Below are 22,339 nucleotides of genomic sequence, written 5' to 3'. Positions count from 1 at the left end.
AAGGACTATCTGTATTTTCATGTAGGTAACACACCAAATGTGTATTTGGGAAAGGGAACTATGTGTAGTATATCTGCAAGTAAATTTTATGTAGACAGACAGGTTAGTCTACTGTTGGAATCTGTCATAATAAATCACTATTAAATCATCGTCATTATTCATAGTACTATAGAATAATACTGTGACCTAAGGTGAACATTTTCTAAGTTGCAGAACTCACACAATTTGCCCTAGTTAATCAGATGAGATTGTTTTAATCAACTTCACTATCTAAAATTGCATATGAAATATTTTATTAAATGTCCATAAAAGTCACAAAGCTTAAAGGAGGTTAATCTGTGATATGTGTATTTTAATTAGCACATGCCAATACAGTGTTAGCAAACATACACATTACATTACTTGGCAAATTGCCATCGGGAGAAAAGTAAAATTTGACAACTTGTATTTTGTATAATTATATTTAGCAAATCACTGTTTTGTACTTTGCTAAAGATTATCTTTCAACTTTTCAAAAGGTGATAAAGTCAATTACACTGACAAGTGAAATAGGTTAAATTGCATACCTAAAACAAAAAAGGTAGCTAATTAAAATAGTTGAAATTGCTTCAAGGCTTAGACTGAACAAGAAGAGTCCTGCCTTTCCCCAAAATTTGAGCTTTTTTTAACCTGACCTTAGCTACTAAGTGAAAGATAACCTTTATAAGATAACCTTTAAGAAGTGGGTCCTTCCTAAGAACATGCTGAAGAAAAATATTTTAAATGACAGTTATATAAGATTTGCAGTTTCATTTTAGAAAATACCACTAATTTTGACAAAATGAAGTTAAGTATGTATACTGTCAATTTTTAGAGAAAAAAATTGTATCTCTAATAATTTTGGCAGGGTTTTAGGAATCAGCATTTTTAGTATATTTTGTACTTCATTCACATCAGCAACACAATCTTACAAGATTGAAGCAATTGTTAATTCCATATTAATGTTTACTCATTGCTTGTGTTTGTGGAAGCTATAAAGAACCTATATATAATTTTTTGCTCCAAATATACACCATTCACATTCTTGATATGGCAATTCTGTATCTTCCTTCAATACAGTAAAATATAAAAGATTAACATTTGCTAAAGTGAATTCTGTTGTGTGTGTGGATAGAAAGAATACTGGAGAAATCACTATTACAGTAGGAATTTTGGAACTATCATTTTGCACATTCAGATCAAGGACTCTTGCTTATCCTCCACAATGGCTTTCTTAAATTCAAGCATTATTAGGGATTTTCAGAGACTAACAGTTTTCTTGCTAAAACTATTGCAACTTTAACAAACACAAAATCCAAGAGATACACATTTCTTTCCTGCAAAAAACTGTCATACAGCCTTAAAGGCACATCAAAGAAAAGGAAGAAACTTAAATTCATCCAGTTTACCAAGACATAAAATACATTTTAAAGAATGGTTTTAGCTGGTTGTACAAATGCAGTAGTCGTTTCTAAGCTATATTTATGATCAATTTGGCTTATACATTAATTGATGCTTAAGCAAACTTTGTTTTAGTATGAATACATCTAATAATAATAATGTTGCAAAACTGTCACCTAAGGAGATTTTCCTTTTCCCTTCCCCACATGCCTACAAATGTGCCCTGGGGGTTCTCTTATATTTGACTGACAGGCATACAGAGGAACTGTGAGGACAGAGGACAAAATCCATTCTAACTAGTGTGTACATACTAAAGATTTTAGAATTTTTTTAATCAACAAGAACAGATTCCAGACTCATTAAAGGTTACACTATTTTATTCTTCTCTGATGGAAGAACATCTTCAATAATATAGATTTCCTAGGATAAAAAAAATTACTAAGAGTTAGATAAGTGTATTGCTAGAGGAGCAAGATGGTAACACAGAAGGATTTCTGGTAACTTAATCTGAAACACTACACATTCCCTCCCTTCCCCCATTGTTAGCTAGCTTTTTTCATATTATAATTCAGCAAGGGCTTTTTTCTATTTGTAGATATTATAAAAATGATAATTTGTCCATTTAGTGTTTTTACATTTTTTGCTTCTTTTAGTAAATTACTAAAAAAAGTAGATAGAGCCTTGGTGGAGCAGTGGGCTAATGCCTCCTTAAGTAACACCAGCTGCCTGCAATTAGTGCAGGTTCGAGTCCCACCAGGCTCAAGGTTGACTCAGCCTTCCATCCTTCCGAGGTAGGTAAAATGAGGACCCAAATTGTTGGGGGCAATTAAGCTGACTTTGTAATAATGCCGCTTAGGGGGTGTGTGAAAGCCCTAATAAGCAGGCATATACATAGAATGAAGGCTACTGCTAAGCTTGTAAGCCGCCCTGAGTCTTCGGAGAAGGGCGGGATATAAATGGAATTAAAGTAAAGTAAAGTAATTACTGCAGGAATTTTTATCTTTTCAGATTTGTGACTCAACTTAACCTGCATCAAGGAATTATTTATGTAGCAAAATGCAACAGGTTATATATTCCAAGTAAATACCATTTTCTGTAGGAAGGAGAGTAGCTTATATATTCTATCATACATATATCTTCCCCATGTCTATATGAATTAACTTTTCTGATTCTTTAGTATGACTTACTTTAGACACCATATTCTTGAATCAACAATTGGATAATCTTTCCTTCTTTCTTAATGATTTTATTACTATAAGATTTTCTACCTTCTCAAATAAATTACAGCAATATCTCAACAGTTTAGTGACTGTTTTGTACAGTGATCATTCAGTTATGACAGTGATGGAAAAAGTAACCTTGCAATTGAGCCTCGTTTGTAGCCTTTGCAAGTCTGTAAAGCAAAGCAAAGCTGAAGATCACAAGTACAGTCACAGTTTCACTTAGCAACAGCTTTGCTAAATGGCTACCTTAATGGTCTTTTAGTCACTAAATGAGGGCTACCTGTATTGTTAATGTATGTAAGATAACATAAAGATTTGCTAAGCTGGGCTTCATCCAACATTACAAGGGGAGATATATACCCAATTCCTCTTCCTAAAAGTAGTTCATGACATAAACAGGCTCCAAAATCCCCAAATTTCCTGGAGCAGATGAGAGAGGCGAGATCAAGGAATTATATATCATTTCACCTGATGGAATAACATCTCCTAATGCCATTAGATCAGGGGTGTCAAACTGCACATCCACTGGCCGGATGCGTCACAAGAAAACCGTGCCCACCCCATTGCCGGCAATGGAGAAAAAGCTCCGACACGTTGCGCAACGTCACGAGACATCGCGAGTTTGACATGTCTGCTGCATTAGTCATTCACTTAATGTTTTAGTATTTTTAGAAGTTTAGAAAGAATTAGGTGTTTTATACCATTTTGATAAGAGTTTGAAGTCTTGTTTCAGATAGCCTTAGAATACTTCTCTCCAAGATTTGTATTAAAATGGAAATGTTTAGACAGTAAAAACAATTCAGCAATTTGAATAAGCTAGAAAAATACATTCTACTTTCAACCTTAGTTATTATGGGAATTAACAATGATCCAGGAATGGAAAACAATCATATAACGGGAACACACCATTCAAGTAGAAATAGTGATATACTTTCCAAAATATTTTAATGAGAATTTAATAATTTAATGCATGTACAATTGCTAGCAAGTGTGATATTGGAAAAATATCATACTAACCAATAAGAAGAAGGGTTCCAATTGCCAAACCTCCACCTGAGAACCAAAGGAATTTAATAAATAAGAACAGTTTCCAAGAATTAGTAGTATCAAAGAAAGATGATACATGAAGATAGTGCAATGTGAAAAACATTTTAATTACCTGCATTTTTTTACAGTTCATTCATACTACATATAATTACATATCACAATGTAGTCTACAATTATTTTAATGGTATAATGAAAAGATCTTGCAAGGCTCTATGAAACTTAGCTTAGCTTCTTTAATAGTATTACTACAGTCTAAATTCCTTTGTTTCAGTCAGAATATTATGCACATGTAAAATAATGCCTTTTGAGCAACCATTTGAATGTAAGATACAGTTAAAACATTTTTCAATGATTTATCAAGACCTGATGCTAATATGCAGTGTATTATTTGTACCAAATATTATTGATGAACACAAGTTTCTTCACCAAGATGTTCTTCAGCTGTGTTAGAATCTAAAATTTCCCTAGCCCATATAAAAAACTAGTTGGCAAAGACCTGGCAAAGATTATGTCCATTTATCTTGGCATTAACAGAGATGCAGCAACAGCCATAAAAAAATCACACTTAAGCGTAAAATTGATCCCTTTTTTGCAGTTTTGCCTATAGTCAATAGCCATATGGTTGGTGAATGCAAACTAAAATGTTAACTGCAGCCAAAGTTTCATACTTCTGTGTTTTAGACTGTATGCTTCTGTTTGGAGGAGGACTTCTAGAATATTTGTGTGTAAATGGCAGACAGGATTTTATGCATACATGAAGTATGATTTTACAAGATAATTTTACAAGATCAGCATGGCGTCATTATCTACATTGTTAGGTTGCAAGTGCTATTTATAATGAAATTGCTTATAAAGGCCACTTATAAGCAATAACTTATTAACAATAAGTTAATATCTTCCCACCACAACTCTATAAAGATTTGCTAGGGAGCGAAAAGGAAATTAAAAATAATTAAAATGCTACATTAGCAGAAATATGCATGTTTAACATTATATTTTACCAACTGTAATTTTCTAGATTAATAATAATTTATTTCAAGACCTACCTTTAGTTAGAAAACTATTTATTAAACCAAATGTTAATCGATTGTTCCTAATCTCATCCTAGGAAATAGGCAGTGGCAAAACACTTCTGAAAAGCCTTGCCAGGAAAGCTACAGCTGTTCAGGCAGTCTCTTAAGAATGAATGGAAGAAAGAAAAATCAAACTAAAAGTTATTTTAAAGGCAATAATTCTGCTTCCATTCTGGGGGGAAAAATCACCTAGTAGAAGGACAAGGATACCTTTATTATTATATCCACATTACTTCTCTCTACTAACTTAAAAATATCAATCTTGTATGTTATACATATATCATATGACATAAATGCATTTCTAATGCATTTGTTTATTTACAATATAATTCCCATTAAAATAGTATAGAAATATAGATATGACTTAGAAAGGATTTTGGTATCATATATATATAGTATTTCCTGCTCAGTTCAGGTATCTACTTAATCATTCTACTTAATCATTTTCAGCAGGTGGACTTCAACCTACACAAAGTTCTAAAAGGTAAAGGTAAAGGTTCCCCCGCACATGCGTGCTAGTCGTTTCCAACTCTAGGGGCCGGTGCTCATCTCCGTTTCAAAGCCAAAGAGCCAGCGCTTGTCCGAGGACGTCTCCGTGGTCATGTGGCCGGCATGACTAGACGCCAGAGGCGCACGGAACGCTGTTACACAATGTTCTAAGTAAGCACTTATACTGCTTAAGAAATTATTTCCCAATTTTTAGCCTGAATCTTCTTTAATTTGAAACTATTGGTGAACATTTTGATCTAAGTTTTAATTCATAATAAATATACCGTACCTTTTGCAAATGACACCCTTTCAGATATCTGTGGACTGCTATCATACTTCCCCTCAGTCTTTCCTTTGCAAGACAAGATTTAATCAAATGTTTAATTGTTGCTCACATAGCTAGCTTTCACCACCATTATCCTTCAGGTATCTTGTCTTTGAATCCACTCCAGCTTTTCCATATCTCCTTTAAAACGTACTACCAAAACGGGATAGAGTTCACCAACTCTGCAGATAGTACAGTGAAGTTATTGTCTCTGATATATACAATACAAAGCTTTTGTTAATGCAATGGTCTTTTTCTGTTATATTGCATTACTTGCTCATATTCATGTTCAATCCACAGGTGTTATATTTTTCTTACAAACAGTGTGATTAAACGGAACTAGTATTTGCCTGATTTGATCTGGCAGGACTGGCACACTGAGTTCCTTTGATTAAACAATGCCATCTATTGGGACCCTAGAAGTGCACCTTGTCTATAGCAGCACTTTTCACATGGAATGAAGATCCAAGATTCCAAGATCCGGATGACCTGATATCAGGTACTAGATGTTTGAAATGCCTTGAAGACCTGATTCTTCACCCAGACCTTTGATAGGGTAAGTGAAGCCCCCTTTGGGTTTTTTGTTTTTTTTTTTCTTTCATTCTGTTCTGGATTTGGCTAACCTTGCCATCTTTTACTCTTTTATTTTTTTACCTTTCATTGTATTTCCCCCCCCCTCATTTTTATTCTTTTACTTGTGAACCATCCTGAGACTTTGGGAGGCATATAAATGTAATAAATAACTCCCCAATCTGGTACCAATGCATTTGATTTTTTTTTATTTAGATGCACAGTTACCAGAGCTTAAACCATCCTACCATATTGGCCCAGCGTTCAGGTCTATTTATGAATTGATGAGGTTAACTTCCAAGGCACTGGTTCTCAAACCACAACCTTGTAAAGAATAAATGAATATGTGTGTGCCAAATAAAAGTAGGATTAGGATTTAGGATTTATTAAATTTATATGCCGCCCTTCTCCCTAAGGACTCAGGGCAGCTCACAACAATAAAAATTAAGAGACATAAAATACAAAAATTAAAAAAGAATTAAACAATGAATATAAGAAACATGGGACAATTTACACAATAAAAACCAAATTAAAAACCATGGTCAGTCCAGGTCCGCTTGTTGGAACAACCATGTCTTCAGGTCACGGCATAAGGATCGAAGGTCAGGGGCCGTCCGCAGCTCCGGATGCAGTTCATTCCAGAGGGTCGGTGCGCCCACAGAGAAGGCTCTCCCCCTGGGGGTCGCCAACCGGCATTGCCTGGCCGACGGAACCCTGAGGAGGCCGACTCTGTGGGAGCGAACTGGGCGATAGGAGGTTGACATTGGCAGCAGGTGGTCTTGCAAGTACCCAGGCCCTAAGCCATGTAGGGCTTTAAAGGTAATTACCAGCACCTTGAATCGCACCTGGAGAGCAACCGGAAGCCAATGCAGCTTGCGCACGAGAGGTGTAACATGAGAGTATCGAGATACTCCCATAAGCACCCGCGTGGCCGCATTTTGCACCAGCTGAAGCCTCCGGGTGCACTTCAAAAGCAGCCCCATGTAGAGAGCATTGCAGTAATTCAGGTGAGAAGTGACAAGGGCATGGGTGACTGTGCATAGGGCATCTCGGTCCAAAAAGGGGCACAACTGGCGCACCAGGCGAACCTATGCAAAGGCCCCCCTGGTCACGGCGGTTAAATGATCTTCCAGGTTAAGCCGTGAATCCAGGAGGACACCCAGGTTGCGGGCCCTTTCTGAGGGGGGCAAGAGCTCTCCCCCATCAAAAGAGATGGAACATGTTGGACAATGCGAGATGCCAGTATCCACAGCCACTTGGTCTTGGAGGGGTTTAGCCTGAGCCTGTTCCTTCCCATCCAGACCCGCACCGCCTCCAGGCACTGGGACATCACGTCAAGGGCATCACTGGTTTTGCTCGGGGTGGAGATAAACAACTGGGTATCATCCGCATATTGGAGATACCTCACCCCAAAGCCACGGATGATCTCACCCAGCGGCTTCATATAGATGTTTAACAGGAGGGGGGAGAGAACCGACCCCTGAGGTATCCCACAGGAAAGGGGCCTCGGGGTAGATCTCTGCCCCCCTGCCACTACAAACTGTGAACGGCCCGAGAGGTAGGAGAACCACCGTAAAACAGTGCTTCCCACTCCCAACCCCTCGAGCTGTCGCAGCAGGATACCATGGTCGATGGTATCAAAAGCCGCTGAGAGGTCAAGTAGGACCAGGACAGAGGAGCAACCCCTGTCCTGGGCCCGCCAGAGATCATCTACCAGTGCGACCAATGCCGTTTCCGTGCTGTAACTGGGTCTGAAACCGGACTGGTATGGGTCCAGATACTCCACTTCATCCAGGAAATGGGGAAGCTGACGTGCCACAACACTCTCAACAACCTTCGCTACAAAGCGAAGGTTGGAGACAGGATGATAGTTATTTAACGAGGCCGGGTCCAGAGCAGGCTTCTTGAGGAGGGGCCTCACCACCGCCTTTTTTAAGGCGGAGGGGAAGACACCCCCTGTCAATGAAGTGTTGACAACTGCCTGGAGCCAGACCCCTGTCACCTCCCCAGCAGCTGAAACTAGCCAGGAGGTACATGGGTCCAATAAACAGGTTGTAGCGCTCAGTCTACGCATAATCCTGTCCACATCATCCAAAGACACAGGGTCAAACTCACCCCAAATGGTAAAACCAAGACCTGCCCTCTCCACCCCGCTGGACTCTGTCCAGTCGGAGTACAAACCAGTCCGGATCTGAGCGATTTTGTCCTGCAGATACTGTACAAATTCCTCAGCCCTACCTTGCAAGGGGTCACCCCTCGGTCCCTGATTAAGCAGTGAGCAGGTCACTCTAAACAAGGCGGCTGGGCGGTTATCTGCGGATGCAATGAGAGCGGAAAAGTAAACATGCTTTGCCGCTTTCATCGCCACTAGGTAAGACTTAAGATAGGTTCTTAGCTGTGTTCGATCAGATTCGGATCTACTGGACCTCCAACAGCTCTCTCTACATCTTTTCTGGCACTTCATCTCTTGAAGTCCCTCGGTAAACCAGAGGGACACCCGGGATCTGCGACGGGTCAGAGGCCGCAAAGGCACAACTCGATCCAAGGCCCCAGCAGCCGCCCTCTCCCAGGCCGCCACCACGGCCTCGGCAGAGTCGTGGGCAAGGGAAGCAGGAAATGTCCCAAGCTCCGTCTGGAACCCCTCAGGGTCCATCAGGCGCCTGGGGCGGAACCACCTGGTCGGTTTCGCCTCTCAGCGGCGGGGGTGGCATACAGGGGTTGGATGGTTAAATCTCCCCTACCCAGTCCATTAATCCACTGCCCAGAGATAACCAGGTCGAGTGTGTGCCCTCCGTTATGAGTCAGGTCCTGAATTATTTGAGTCAGGTCCATGGCCGCCATGGAGGACATGAACTCCCGAGCCAACTCAGATGCCTCACCCATGGAAGGCAGATTGAAGTCCCCCAGAACTATGAGCCTGGGGAACTCAATCGCCAACCCGGACAAGACATCGAGAAGTTTGGGCAGCGCCGCTGACACGCAGCTGGGAGACAGGTACGTAATCAATAGGCCCAACTGAACTCCAGGACTCCACTTCAAACGGAGAGACTCACACCCGCCTATCTGAGGGATAGTGGCCTCTCGCGGACAAAGACTCTCCCTAATAATAACTGCCACCCCCCTGCCCCTGCCCTGGGCCCGTGGCTGGTGAAGCATCCGGAAGCCTGGTGGGCATAATTCCGAGAGGGGGACACCCCCCTCTTGGCCCAACCAGGTCTCTGTGATGCAGGCCAGGTCAGCGTTCTCCTCAATGAGATTGTGTATGAGGGGAGCCTTGTTCACCACGGACCTGGTGTTGAAATAAACCAGCCTAAGCCCAGGGTCCTGCAATCCTATGCCCCCGGGGGAGCGAGAAGAGCAATGAGGGCGGGAACAGGCAACCGCTTGAAGACAGCGGTGGTCCGTTCCCCGATTACGATAGAGCCCTCTGCTCCCACACTCTCTGCTCCCCCAATCACCATCAAAATAGGAAGACCCTCCTCACTCAAAGCTGAGTCCACCCCCAAATCCCTACTACCCCCCGCAACCATCCGATGGCCTGGACTGCTGTCTGGGTCGAACTCCCCCAAGTTCATTCCGGATCCCTTGGGCCTCCCCCCTCCCGGATCCCCTTAAAATTTTGTTTAAAAATCTCAACAAAAAACCCCTCAAACTCCTTTTTGCAGCATGCCATCTCTCAGGGTCCCACAACCCGTCATCAAGAAAGTAAACAACATTTCTGCAATTCCGAAAGATGGCTAGGCCCACGTCTCATAACTCATTCTAGGTTTTGCTCCCTGACAGGCCTGCGTAAGCCTGCAATGGGATTGCCCAGAGAAAGCAGAAGTAAGTTCTGACAATGCTCCAGCTTTATTTATGCAACACATAACAGTTTTTTTAACCTCGACTTAAAACAGTTCATTTAGTGACTGAAGTTACGGCACTAAAAAAAAGTAATTTATGACTCTTTTTCACATTTACAACTGTTGTAACATCCCCATGGGCACATGTGCTTAAATTTGGATGCTAGACAGCATATTTATGACGGTCGCAGTGTCCCAGGGTTATGTGATCCCCTCTTGCGACCTTCTGACAAGCAAACTCAGTGGGGAAGCCAGATTCACTTAACAACCTATTACTAACTTAAGAAGTGCACTGATTCACTTAACACTGTGGCAAGAAAGATTTTAAAATGGAGCAAAACTCACTGAACAATTTTCTCATTTAGAAACATAAATTTTGGGCTTAATTGTGGTTGTAATCTACTTGTATTTCATCTCACCTTTACTTGTGATTCCTTATTGGGGTCATGAACCATGGTTTTAAAATTCCCAATTTAAGATATTTGTCAATTTTGTCATAGTATCATAGGGCTGGAAGGGACCTTTGAGGTCTCCGAGTCCAACCCCTTGCCCAAGACAGGAGATCTTGTTTCATCCCCGCCAAATGGCTATCCAATTTCTACCTGAAGACCTCCAGTGATAAAACACCCACAACTCCAGGAAGACCCACAAATACAAATTGACACAATCGTTGCTAGTGGATTTCCATTTTTGTCTACAGCAACAACAACAACAAACAGCTGCCATTATCCTCCACCACTACCTTTCCTCTGAAAAGTCTTCCTATGGAAACAGCTTGGGATGAAACTGAGAATCTATAAAACTGTAGAGCTAATTGAAGAAGAAAAAGGTGGCATAAGAAAGTTACTGCTGGCATTGATTTATTTCTTTCAGTTTTGCAGAATCAGGATTAAAATTGGTGCATATTTTGTTATTGCTGAATGTGTTGGTTCTTATTGTTGGATGTACATCAACATTTGATCTTTTTAACTTGATATCATGTGCAAATCTAGTTACCATCACTTCTATTCCAGCTTCTGGTATAATTTATAAACAGTACAAGTGTAAACTCCTTGTTAATTGCATCCAGGTCGATGCAAAAACATTTAGGAGCTTCATAATGAGCTGCAAATCAACCAAACTGTATTATCATTTTAGACCACATTTGTTCATCTTCTCCACCAAAATAGGAGATATCTTGTCTAATCCTTTATTGAAATCAAAGTACACTGTACTACTTTGGATTTCTTTACTGGGCGGGTTGTTAGATCAGCTGATCTCCAAGAAGCCTCCCAATTCTTAGATTCTATAATTGTACATCCATAGCATTCCTTTCATAAAAGTACTCTTGTCTAGCACTTATTGAGGAACCCATGCTGGAAGAATGTTATATTTTCAAAATTAAGCACATATTACATTTCAAATATCCTATAATTTATTGCATTTTAAATAATTTTATATTTAAATAAGAAGAATGAGCAGGATTTTAACAAGGGCTTCAACAGAATTTTTAAAAATTCTGCAATGTATGGGATACTGTATATTTCTAGGTAGAAGTTATACTGTTAAATATAATATACATTATTGTATTTACGTAAAAAACTTTCAAAGTATCTTCTGTTAACTCCCCCGCCCACCCAATTAGGTATTTCACTTCCTCAGGCATTTAGTTTTAGCCAAATTAACTTTTAAGTTGATCTTCAGAAAACTCTGTTACGAAGCAAGAAGCATTATCTTCCTGGAGTCTGTAAAACATACATAGAAATTAAATCACCTTCTGGTTTATGAGACATTTTACTCTCCAACTGCAGCCATCCCAACCCATGCGTTACAACATTCTGATACAGAACATATAAGTTGAGCCAAGGCTTCTGGGTTGAGACTGGTATACAGGTAGTCCTCAACTTCTGTCCACAATTGTGTCTAAAATTTCTGTTGTTAAATAAGACATTTGTTAAGTGAATTTTGCCCCATTTTATATTTCCTGCTTCAGTTAAGTGAATCAGTGCAGCTGGTAAATTAGTAATCCAGTTGTTAAGTAAATCTGGCTTTGCCATTGACTTTCCTTATCAGAAGATCGCAAAAGATGATCATATGATCCCAGGACACCTCAATGGTCTCGTAAGTACAAACCAGTTGCCAAGCATCTGAATTTTGATCCACATGATCATGGAGATTCTACAAAAGTTATAGCTGTGAAAAATGGTCATAAGTCACTTTTTCAGTGCCGTTGTAACTTTGAACGGTCACTAAACGAACTGTTGTGAATCAAGGACTAGCTGTACACTACAGCAACCATGCGAAATTCAAAATATGCAAAACATAGTACTGCCTGGAACAACTCAACTCGTCGGCAGGTTTACTTGTTTTACATCACAAGCTTCAGGTTACACACAAGTCTAGTACTACAGAATCCACCTGGAGCCACAGTGTGAAGTAGTTGCCCGTTTATTAGCTTTGCTGCACACGTCGTTTAAAAGCAGAGAGAGAAGGCAGACGAGGACTGCATTTGGGTTCTGATTCTTGCACGCCCCTTGCAAGACACAACTTTTTTTTTTTAACAAAGGCAACCACTCCGCTCTTCGGCGAGGAATCCGGGCGTGCAAATGCACCGGTTCCCCAACCCATCCGAAGCAGCAGGGAGCGTTGGGATTCGCCCCGCAGGAGGGACTACCTTCCCACGCGGAGGATTCAGGCTCCTGCTTCCAGCTCTTTCCTCTCTCACGCTTCTTAAGATGCTTGCCCACCTTGCAGCAGGCAAAGCAAAAACCCGAAAGGGCGGGGAGAAGGGGGCTACAAAAATATTGGGCAGCGCCGTTAGCACCAACCTAAAACTGAGTCCAGAGAAGGGACGCCGCTGGAAAGCAGGAGCTGACCGTGTCGTACCGACGGTCGGGTTCCTGGCAGAACGGCCAAGCGGCCCCCTCCGCCCTCCGGCACTTTCCTTTGGAAACTCGTCGTAGACCTTTCCCTCCGCGCCAGTCCCTGGGTCGCCAGGTCCGCCATCTTGGTTTCTGCTCGGTTGACAGGAAAGAGACGAGCGCGGGGGAGGCGTGCCGTGCACCGCTCGCCGAGCCAATGGGAAGAGCGATTGTTGGCCGGCAGAGACGCTTCCTTTCGAGCAGGTGAAAAGAGAGGAGTCTCCAGTTCTCTGACTGTGGTCCCAGAAGGTGAGTGGATAATCTTTATCTGTAAAAAACGGAGACCGAAACACTCTTTTGGGCCTTGCTAAGAACGGCAAGCCGTGATTCGGTTCCGCTGGGGAGAACGTAAGGAAGGGTGGGTTTGTTTTTGTTTTTGTTTTTTTACTTCTGCGAGGAAACGTTCTTCCTTTTTCCCGTGTTTACGGCCAGGGACCCTTCTAGGGTGGTCGGTTGTAACGGAATAAAAATTCGTCACGCTTGACAACGAGGCCGAGTTATTCCCTCCCTATGGATGGCGAGTTGTTGAGAGAACTTAATTGCAAAGCTGAATCGTATACGTACTTTACCTGAGAATAAAGAGGCATGCGCTGGGGGAATATATATATATATATATATATATATATATATATATATATATATATATATATATATATATATATATATATATATATATATATATATATATATATATATATATATATATATGTATGTATGTATGTATGTATGTATGTATGTATGTATGTATATGTATATGTATAGTATATATATGTATATATGTGTATATATATGTATATATATATATATATATGTGTGTATATATATATATATATATATATATATATATATATATATATATATATATGCATACACACACACAAATAAGAATACTAGCGAAGTCAGTTTAGAATATATTAAGGGACTAGGTTGCCAAATCTCTGCAGAGATTTATTTGAGGTTAAGGGCGTTGAGTAGCAAGGCTGCAAAATAATAATAATAAAAAAACAGCCTGTCGTTCTGCCACAGCAGCCTTGAATGATTTTTTTTGCTACGTATCTGTATACAGTTTATACTCTTTCAGTTGTTTCATACGGCAGGCGAACTTTTAATGAACTGGTAATCAGCTGCAGGCTGTTGCTATATTGATATCTTCTTTGCCAAAAAAAGAGAATGAGCTGGTTGGGACCACTACAGGGAGGGGAAAAAAAAAGAATTTTATTTATCAAGCGCGGCTTTGTTTAAACAGGCATTCTAATGTGTGTGTAAGAAATGTACTGCTTCTCAATTGAAAAACTGATTCTGGCCTCTCAGGTAGTAATCTGCTAATGAAGTCATGCTATAGTTCAAGTGACTAGAAATTGGAACTTTGTAAGGAAAACTGTTTCTTACGACCTCAATGTACTTTTATGGAATAATATTTTATTTACAAAATAAAGTTGTCAATGGGTTTGAGTTATTGTTAATTTCAAGTAGGCATTCACAAATTATGCTGCTAGTGTATGTATGTATATGTAATTACATTATCATAGCTACCCATAGCAAAATATATGTATTTGTTGATCCTCTAATATATCCTTCATCTGCTTTGCTTTACATTATATAAAAGGGATATACACAGCAGAATATACTAAATGACATTTAACCCATCTGCGCACCCTCACTGCTGTTTACTAAGGCTTTTATTTTAAGCTGACAGCAATTGAAGTGGAACAAAGAATATTGTAGTGTGTGTATCTATTTTATTATAGTAAACATGGTTTTTCTTCAAGAAAAAAGTTCTCAAATTGTGATACATTAGCCAAATAAGAGTAGAGCTATAGTTTTCATCTGGACCATCATATCTTAAAATATTAATACATATGTTAAGTCATATCCTTGATAATTTATGATGTCTGTAACTAATGGAAGTTGTTGCTTAAACTTCCCTGATGAAATTATGTTTGAAGACCAACATAGCATATATCTGTTTATTCATAGTATGCATCCATGAATTTACCCATAGTATGTATTCCTAACATGTATTGCACCTCAGCAGTTTGCTAGTCCTGGTCATTCCTGATGAGTAGATAAGTATCTTTGTGCTGGTTAGCTGGATAGCATCACTGATTTTTTTAACAAAACAAATTGTAGTACAATAGGTATACAATGGGCTGATTGGTATCTGGTAGGGAAGATTAATTCTACTGAGGAATAGCTGGAAAGAAATATATCAGAGATTTGCAGTTTGCCTATATATGATTAGGAATGAGCACTGAAAAAAAATATTATTTTCTAGAAGCATAAGAAATTTCTACATAGAAATCAGATATTACAGTTTGCACAAATTACGAAGTATATCCCTTTTATCTGTATAACTCATTTCATTTAAGCATCATTAGTTTTCAGCAAATACCTTATTGCATTAAAATTATAGAAATATCAGATAATCTTATTATCTTAAATATTTAAAAAGCACGTTATTCTTGTGTCTCTTCACACTAATCACATTTTTATATAAATGTACAAAATTAACTGCTGAAGATTTACAAAATGTCTCAGTCTGAAACAGGATTTTTAATGAATCCATAAAATTCAGATTACTTATCACAAGTTGTACAAGTCTGATGGTTTAGCAACTCTTATACAGGTTTATTTCACTAATAGGGAGTAACATGCATTTTTATCAAGTTTGTATCTAACAGATATAAAGTCAGTTTAACTAACTGACTATGGCTATGGAATACATTCAGATAGGCCTTTCTGTAAAACTCTCTAAACCTTTTCCAAAAACAGAATGGGCAGCTTTATTTTCTGGAAGCCACTTTGTAATGACAATGCTTAGAAGAATCTAGGATGTTTCAAAAAACTGAAAGTGTTATGAGATGAGTGACTGATCCCTCTCGCTTTCCATTAAGAATTGAATAAACTCACCTCACTCTGGAATTTGCTCTACAGTAGCAGGAGTGCTGTGATATGACAATTTTCTTCCAAATTTTAGGCTTGCTTTGATTGCTGCTTTTTTATTTTGCTTTCAGATATGTGTGGAAACATGATGAAGAAAAGAAAGATGTCCCCCATGCCATAGATTATAGATCCCTGTGGCTTTTTCCAGGGTAAATGTGCCCTTAAATAAATATTTCCTAAACCTGTTACAGTATTAGAATTTGCTTCTGGCTTCTTTGTGCAAATTAAAGTTGTAAGGGTATGCTCACATGGAACTCTGCTACCTTATGATTAAATAGCAGGTTTTAAAGATGGAAAGTTTAAATAGAAAGTGTAGTTTAGACATACCTCTTTAATATTCTTTGGAAGTTGCTGTGCTGAAAAACCATTTTTCCCCCTGAAAGTTTTGACTCTGCAAAGAAACATCTATGTAGTAATTTGAAATTCCAAATATTCTTGAATACAGATTAGAGTAGCTTCAGCTAGCTGAGCTCAAATTCTGGCAGAGGGCTCTCCATCTCTTCAGAAATTCAGCTGATTCTGTAATGAAGCCTGAGAATTTGTTACTCAAACAAACAGAATCTGTCAAGTCTGTATATCTATACAGGGAAAGTATATTAAGATCCTATCCATGAAAATATTCAAGGGGATATTAAATCCTTCTTTGTAATGGATTTGTAATAGCTCCTACATTATGGAACTTCTTGCGTCCAGAATTATGTTTGGCATCCCTCCTGTTGATCTTCTGCAAAGTAATAGAACATTTTGCTGTTTAAACAGGCATTAGAAAGATCATTGTTGTGCAATGTTTTTATGATCAGACAGCTATGTCTCTTCTTTAATTCTTATGGTTTTTGATTGGTTGTTGATATTTTTATTTTTTATTGTAAATTGCCAAGAATTCTCCAGAGAGGGTGGTACAGAAATGCTTGTAATAAAAAAACTTCCAGTTCTCCCATTTTTTTCTGTATTATTTTTAGAAAGGGGACCTAGTTACTACCATTTTATAAAATGCCATGAGTCATATAGAGGGCATTCAATAATAGTAATCGTTGTAATAGTTTGACATACACAATGTATTTTTCCCAAATCAGTGTGCATAGGACTACAGCCAAAAAATGGTAGAATTATAGCTTAAGAAATGATAGATCCTCAGCCTTGATCTAGCACGCTTGTGTACAGCTGTGTACTCTGATATTATAATAATGCTCCTTCAGACCTGATTTTTTTCAGTGTCACATTAGTTGAATAATAACACATTATACAGAAAGTTGCTTCATCAATGTGAATGTTAAGGCTGCAGGTTTATTACTTTTATTATAAGTAATGGTTCCTTGAATAATACATATGTATATGTAAATAACATATGTTTCATTATTATGGTTCCACTCTGTTGCAAATATACATAAGTATTGTGTATGATGAAAATTAGGCTACAATTTACTTTGGAAAGTTAAAGTTCCCTGGACACATATGATAGCTTTCATTTCATTGCTAGGACTATGGATTTCATCCATATTGTACAAAGAATAGATGGTATTGTGGAGCTGGGTCTTTCTGGGAATCATCCCAGAGAATAACAGAGAGCATACATTAAAATAATTATTGCTGAGTGTTAAAAGCTGCCTGAATTTTAAAAAGGAACACAAAAGGAAATGCATACTGTTATTACCAGGATTTTAATAATAGAATAATTGAATATTCATATCTGATTCAAACAAGAGTAGAAAGTTAAAATTTTGGTGTTGAAAAATATCTTGTAAGAATTGGCGCTTTCAGAATTGATTGGATTCTAGCCAAGGATAATGTAATTAACTTTTCTAGAGGCTAATACTAACTGAAAGTCCCAGGTTACCCATAATTGAGGTCCTTTACATTCAGTGAAATTTATTTCTGAATGCATGTAATAATTTGTTATTTCTCTATAGGTTGGTTAAGAACATAAAAATAACCCTCAATTCATTGTTATAGAAACTTCAAGTATCTAACTTGGAAATGAAAAAAAGACAATTTGAATATTCAGATTGTGAAATCATTGTTGAGGAAAATTAAGGAAATATGACCAGATGTGACATAGTGGTCACCTCCTTTGCTTTATATTAAAGCATATTAGCTAATGTTAAAGAATTTCTTGATTATCTGGTCATCACTCAGAGATAATTTGGTCAAAATTCACCAAAGAAATATGAATGTTAGTGGCAGTAGCCAAATTGCTGTCTGATTCCAGTGGAGTTTAGGCATAAGATTTCTTAGAATTTTTTCAATTGTACTTTGTTAGTAATTGCATAGTTTTAAGCTGTTCTTTTAACATACAGGTATTAGCTACTTAGAATAGAGTGTATAATAACTGATAGGAGTGTACATTGATGCTTTTCCTGTTAACCCCAGGACCTTGATATTCCTTTATAGTATGTATACATGGAAATAAGCACCATCAGGCAGGTTTCAGTTATTATATAATAATAATAACAAAATATCTGTGACTTTGGGGATGCTCTGAGATGTGATCTAAAAAAGTCAAGTAGTGCATATTTTCTATATATATCTTCTTAAACAAAAGCATAAATCCTATTTTTGTTGTTAAACAAAAACCAAGATGAAAAGTGCCTTTTTATTCTAAGTTAGCCCATTTGAGGTACCTTTGGTCACAGGTTTTGCCCTATGATGCTGCATTTCAGCTAATAGAAGTTTACAAAATGAGTTTTAGTACTATATAGATTAGTGTGTTCTTTGTATTCAAATCCTTCAAAAAGAACCATTGACAAATCACCACATCCCCCAAGGCCTTTGGGGAAAAATATTGCAGCCTTAACCTCAATTATTCTGAATTGAATAACAACAAAAATAGGATTTATGCTTTTGTTTAAGAAGATATATATAGAAAATATGCACTACTTGACTTTTTTAGATCACATCTCAGAGCATCCCCAAAGTTACTAATAAATTATAAAATTTAAAATAACAGAAAACATTTAAATGCATTATAAAGTCATTTGATTGATTTAATTATATAAAATACTCAAAAATTCAAATCAATTTCATTTTTGGAGTTGTCCTAGCCCACATTAGTGTTATGGCTCCATCCACTTTTTTGAAGTAGTTTCAAGGATAAAATGTATCCTTTTCCATTAAAATGTTTGTATATCCTTGATGTATAAGATTTTAGCCAAAATATTCTGGACTTCACCTTGCAAGATTTCCAGAACAGATTATATATATAAAAATGGTACAATTTAATAAAATATAATTAAAACCAAAACCTAGATCCCATACTTTTTCTATACTTGTTTTCCTACTCGTGATTTTTAGAAAGGGAAGTAGAAATTTATCACTGTAAATTATATCTATTGAAAATGAAATTTACCTCTCCAATGTAACACATATAATTTTATTTTTTTATAAGGCAAAATGCTGCCTTGAATTTTGATTTGTTCTTGCAGAAGTAGTAGTTATTTCTTATAAAAATAGTTTCTTTACACATTATTTTGTATCCTGTCCCATTTGTTATTTGGAAGGGCTCTTTGTTGTGTAAGGAAGGAAAAAGTAGAAGACCTCTGTTCATTGAAGAGCCTTTGGAGCAGATTATGTGCAAGAGAGGAGGTTATAAGAAAGAAATGTTTTGCATAGTCCATTTACATAATTTTAAATGAAGGCTTGTAAATGAAAATGTTTTAGGATGCAAGTTTGAGAAATTGAAGAATCCTAGGTGTAAGAGATTGTTCATTAATTTTTGTCTCCCAATTGCAAATACGATAGGAGAAAAGATAAGTGTTTGGAAATCAGAGCAGGATAAATGGGAAGAGGATATAATTTCTAGGGTGTAGATCAAAAACACTCCATGAAGTGAGTGAAGTGATTTTTTGAATTTGTTGCTCAGAATGTCAAGGATGTTACTTCTCAGTCTTCTTAGCATATATGGACATAAAGCATTTCTGGGATTGTACTAAGCACTAATAATTATTTCAATTATAGATGCCTCAGCTTAATTACTATAGAAAATTGAGATAAGAGGTTGTTCCAAAGACTCCTCAAAAGGTTGAATATTGAATAGAGATTTGTGGATCATAATTCCAATATTTATTTATAAAGTTATTGTTTAAATTTCAATTCCTATCTATTTTAGCCAAAGACGCAGGTTGCATTTGTGTTTCATGTGCAGCTGACTGAAAATAAGAAACATCTGTGAATCCTGTTTCAATTCTTCATTTACATTTTGAAAATCTGTGGAAAGGGTCACTAGTGTTTCAGATTAGCATTTCATTAATTGTGACCCCTATTTGCTTCATGGTCTTTGGTTATGCTATCTTTCAAAACTTTAAACATGTATGAGAAGAGTCAAATTCTATTTGAATCTTAATTTTTTGGAGATAGTAATTTAGTCATGTTATTGAGGATTGTTGCAATAAATTTCCTTTTCCTTTGCATATACTTTCTGATTTCATAAATGTTTCTTAAAAATGATTCAAAGAAATTTTGCAATTTTTTAGTTCAGACCTATAGTATTTAAACATAAACTACAAACAAAAATATTGATTGCACTTCATTTGCTTCATAACAAGCCTGATCCTTTAAGAAGAGAAATATTAACTCTGATTTTTTTTATTTATTTATTTAATTCATTCATTCATTCAATTGATATGCTGCCCATCTTGCGAATTGAGGTGACTTTTGAGCGGCTTACAATGTAATAAAACAGATATAAAAACAATTATAAATATTTCATATACTTGTGCCTGACATTGTTGGCTAAATCATTTTTCTCAGTTTTACTTTTTAAAAATGTTTAATAATAGTTTTGCTGCCATTTTATTTCATTCAAATAAAATGAATAAATGATAGACATTGTAGTTAGTTTTGTATTAGTGACACAAAACATTAGCATTGAGTTCACAATGCATGGTATCACTTTTATGCCGTTGAACAAGTTTAGCAGCATGGGCAGAGTAATCATTATATTACTTGGCTGTCATCCACTGAACAGAAACTGGAGATCAAAAGGTGATTTTCCCTAGCTCCAGGATGGCCTTTTTTGTTTCAAGCCCTCATCTAGGAGGCCATGATGTGTTATCATATGGAACGTGGGCTTTTCTGTAATCTGCTTAGCTGCACTGCAGTTTGAATTTTCATTCTGTGTTTGAGTAATTTATAATTTTAATGAGACCATGGCTCTTGTGGGCTTTGAAATATATTAAAAGCTCTTTTGTGCATATGCTTTTGTTCTTGCTTAATAGGCTCAGTGTATTTAAACCTGATGAATTTTTATTCATGGATTTAGATGTCTGGGGATTAACTGAGGCTGAATATCACAGCATTCATCTATTTATGTTTGGAAACTGAATTGTTATTACTGATTCAAAAATATAGTAAAGTGGAGTCTAGTAGTAAATTGTCACATAAATGCACCTATTAATTGTCACATAAATGCATCTGCTTTGTGTGTATGTCTGCTGTTACTCTAAACATTCCATATTTTACTGAATAAGTTAATTCCATTAAATTTTGTTATCTTCGGAGCTTCTTCCAAGAAAAAGTATATAGACCAAAAGACACTTGGTACAAGATGCTTTGTTAATATTCAGGGAAATTCAAGCTGACAGAGAAATAGCAATTGTGATGTCAATTCAGGGTCAGTATATATTTCAATATTTCCTAGAATTCCTGATGCCTAGATTTTGCATTGATTGAAGGTACTTGAAAACAGTACCTGCAACACTATATCTGATTTGATCCTGATTGGTAGATCATTCAGGTTGTTCTTATGAGCAAAGGAACTTTTTCTTAGAGCTATAACAAACATTTTAAAGAGATGTTTCAAAATATGTATAAATGAAACACACTCTTTAAAGGAGCTTGGACCACTGTTTTAAATGCTTCCCTAGCTATCTGGACTTAACAAGGTACTATGCGTTCTCTAACTTGCTCTTCTTCAAATTGAGATGATTGGGTTAGTTTCAGGCATGAGTGATTTCTGAATAATTTAGATTGTGGGAATTTTAATTATAAAAAGAGCTATTCAATAGCACTGCCAAGAACAATATTCCTTGAAGAATTTTTCAGAATAATAGTATAAGAAAAATGGTACCTATCTCCCTGCCCCCCTCCACAAATGGAAGTACAGTGTTTTTAAAATTACAGATTTCTGAGTTTCTGCCATCTCAGTTATTTTCATTTGGAAAATAATTCTGTCTTTTAGATAATATTAACTACATTCTTAGTGATACTGTAGTAATAATATGGATTCATTTACATTGTAAGAATTTTAGGAAGCAATACAAAAACAAAACTGTTGAAGCCAACATACCATAATAAAAAATCCTATTCATTAGCAACTTATTAAAAATATAGTTTACTTTTGAGGAGGATGTAATTTTGCTTCCCAAAAACATTTGATAAATTCCTCAGGAAATTTTTGTGTCTCTTCGGCTTTTGAAGGCAATATGGGTTAACGTTTTGTTTTTGGATATAAATTCGGCCTTCCCCCTTCCCCCTTTTTTGTGCCTCAAAGTTAATGTTGACTCATGGCAACTGC

The 22,339-nt window shown here is 37.2% G+C and overlaps 2 protein-coding genes across 5 annotated transcripts in view; one reads left to right on the top strand and one right to left on the bottom strand.

Moving 5' to 3' along the window:
* ELP4 (elongator acetyltransferase complex subunit 4) overlaps window positions 1-13,132 on the bottom strand; it is a 150,229-nt gene extending 137,097 nt beyond the window's left edge. For 2 of the 4 annotated variants that reach the window (XM_081312961.1, XM_081312963.1), the window contains exons 1-2: window positions 12,796-13,132; window positions 3,660-3,695 (exon numbers count right to left, since the gene is read on the bottom strand). In XM_081312961.1, the coding sequence (XP_081169087.1) occupies window positions 3,660-3,695; window positions 12,796-12,973 (214 nt within the window). In that variant the 5' untranslated portion in view covers window positions 12,974-13,132. The remainder of the gene's footprint in view (window positions 1-3,659; window positions 3,696-12,795) is intronic. The other 2 variants (XM_081312964.1, XM_081312962.1) reach the window with 2 other exon arrangements.
* Window positions 13,054-22,339, top strand: part of IMMP1L (inner mitochondrial membrane peptidase subunit 1) — a 42,268-nt gene continuing 32,982 nt past the window's right edge. The window contains exon 1 of the mRNA XM_081312966.1: window positions 13,054-13,137. The gene's annotated coding sequence lies outside the window, so the exon portion shown is untranslated. The remainder of the gene's footprint in view (window positions 13,138-22,339) is intronic.

This window comes from Vipera berus (assembly GCF_964194415.1).
Source record: "Vipera berus genome assembly, chromosome: 1".
Taxonomy (NCBI): domain Eukaryota; kingdom Metazoa; phylum Chordata; class Lepidosauria; order Squamata; family Viperidae; genus Vipera; species Vipera berus.
This window is presented reverse-complemented; position numbering and strand designations above follow the sequence as displayed.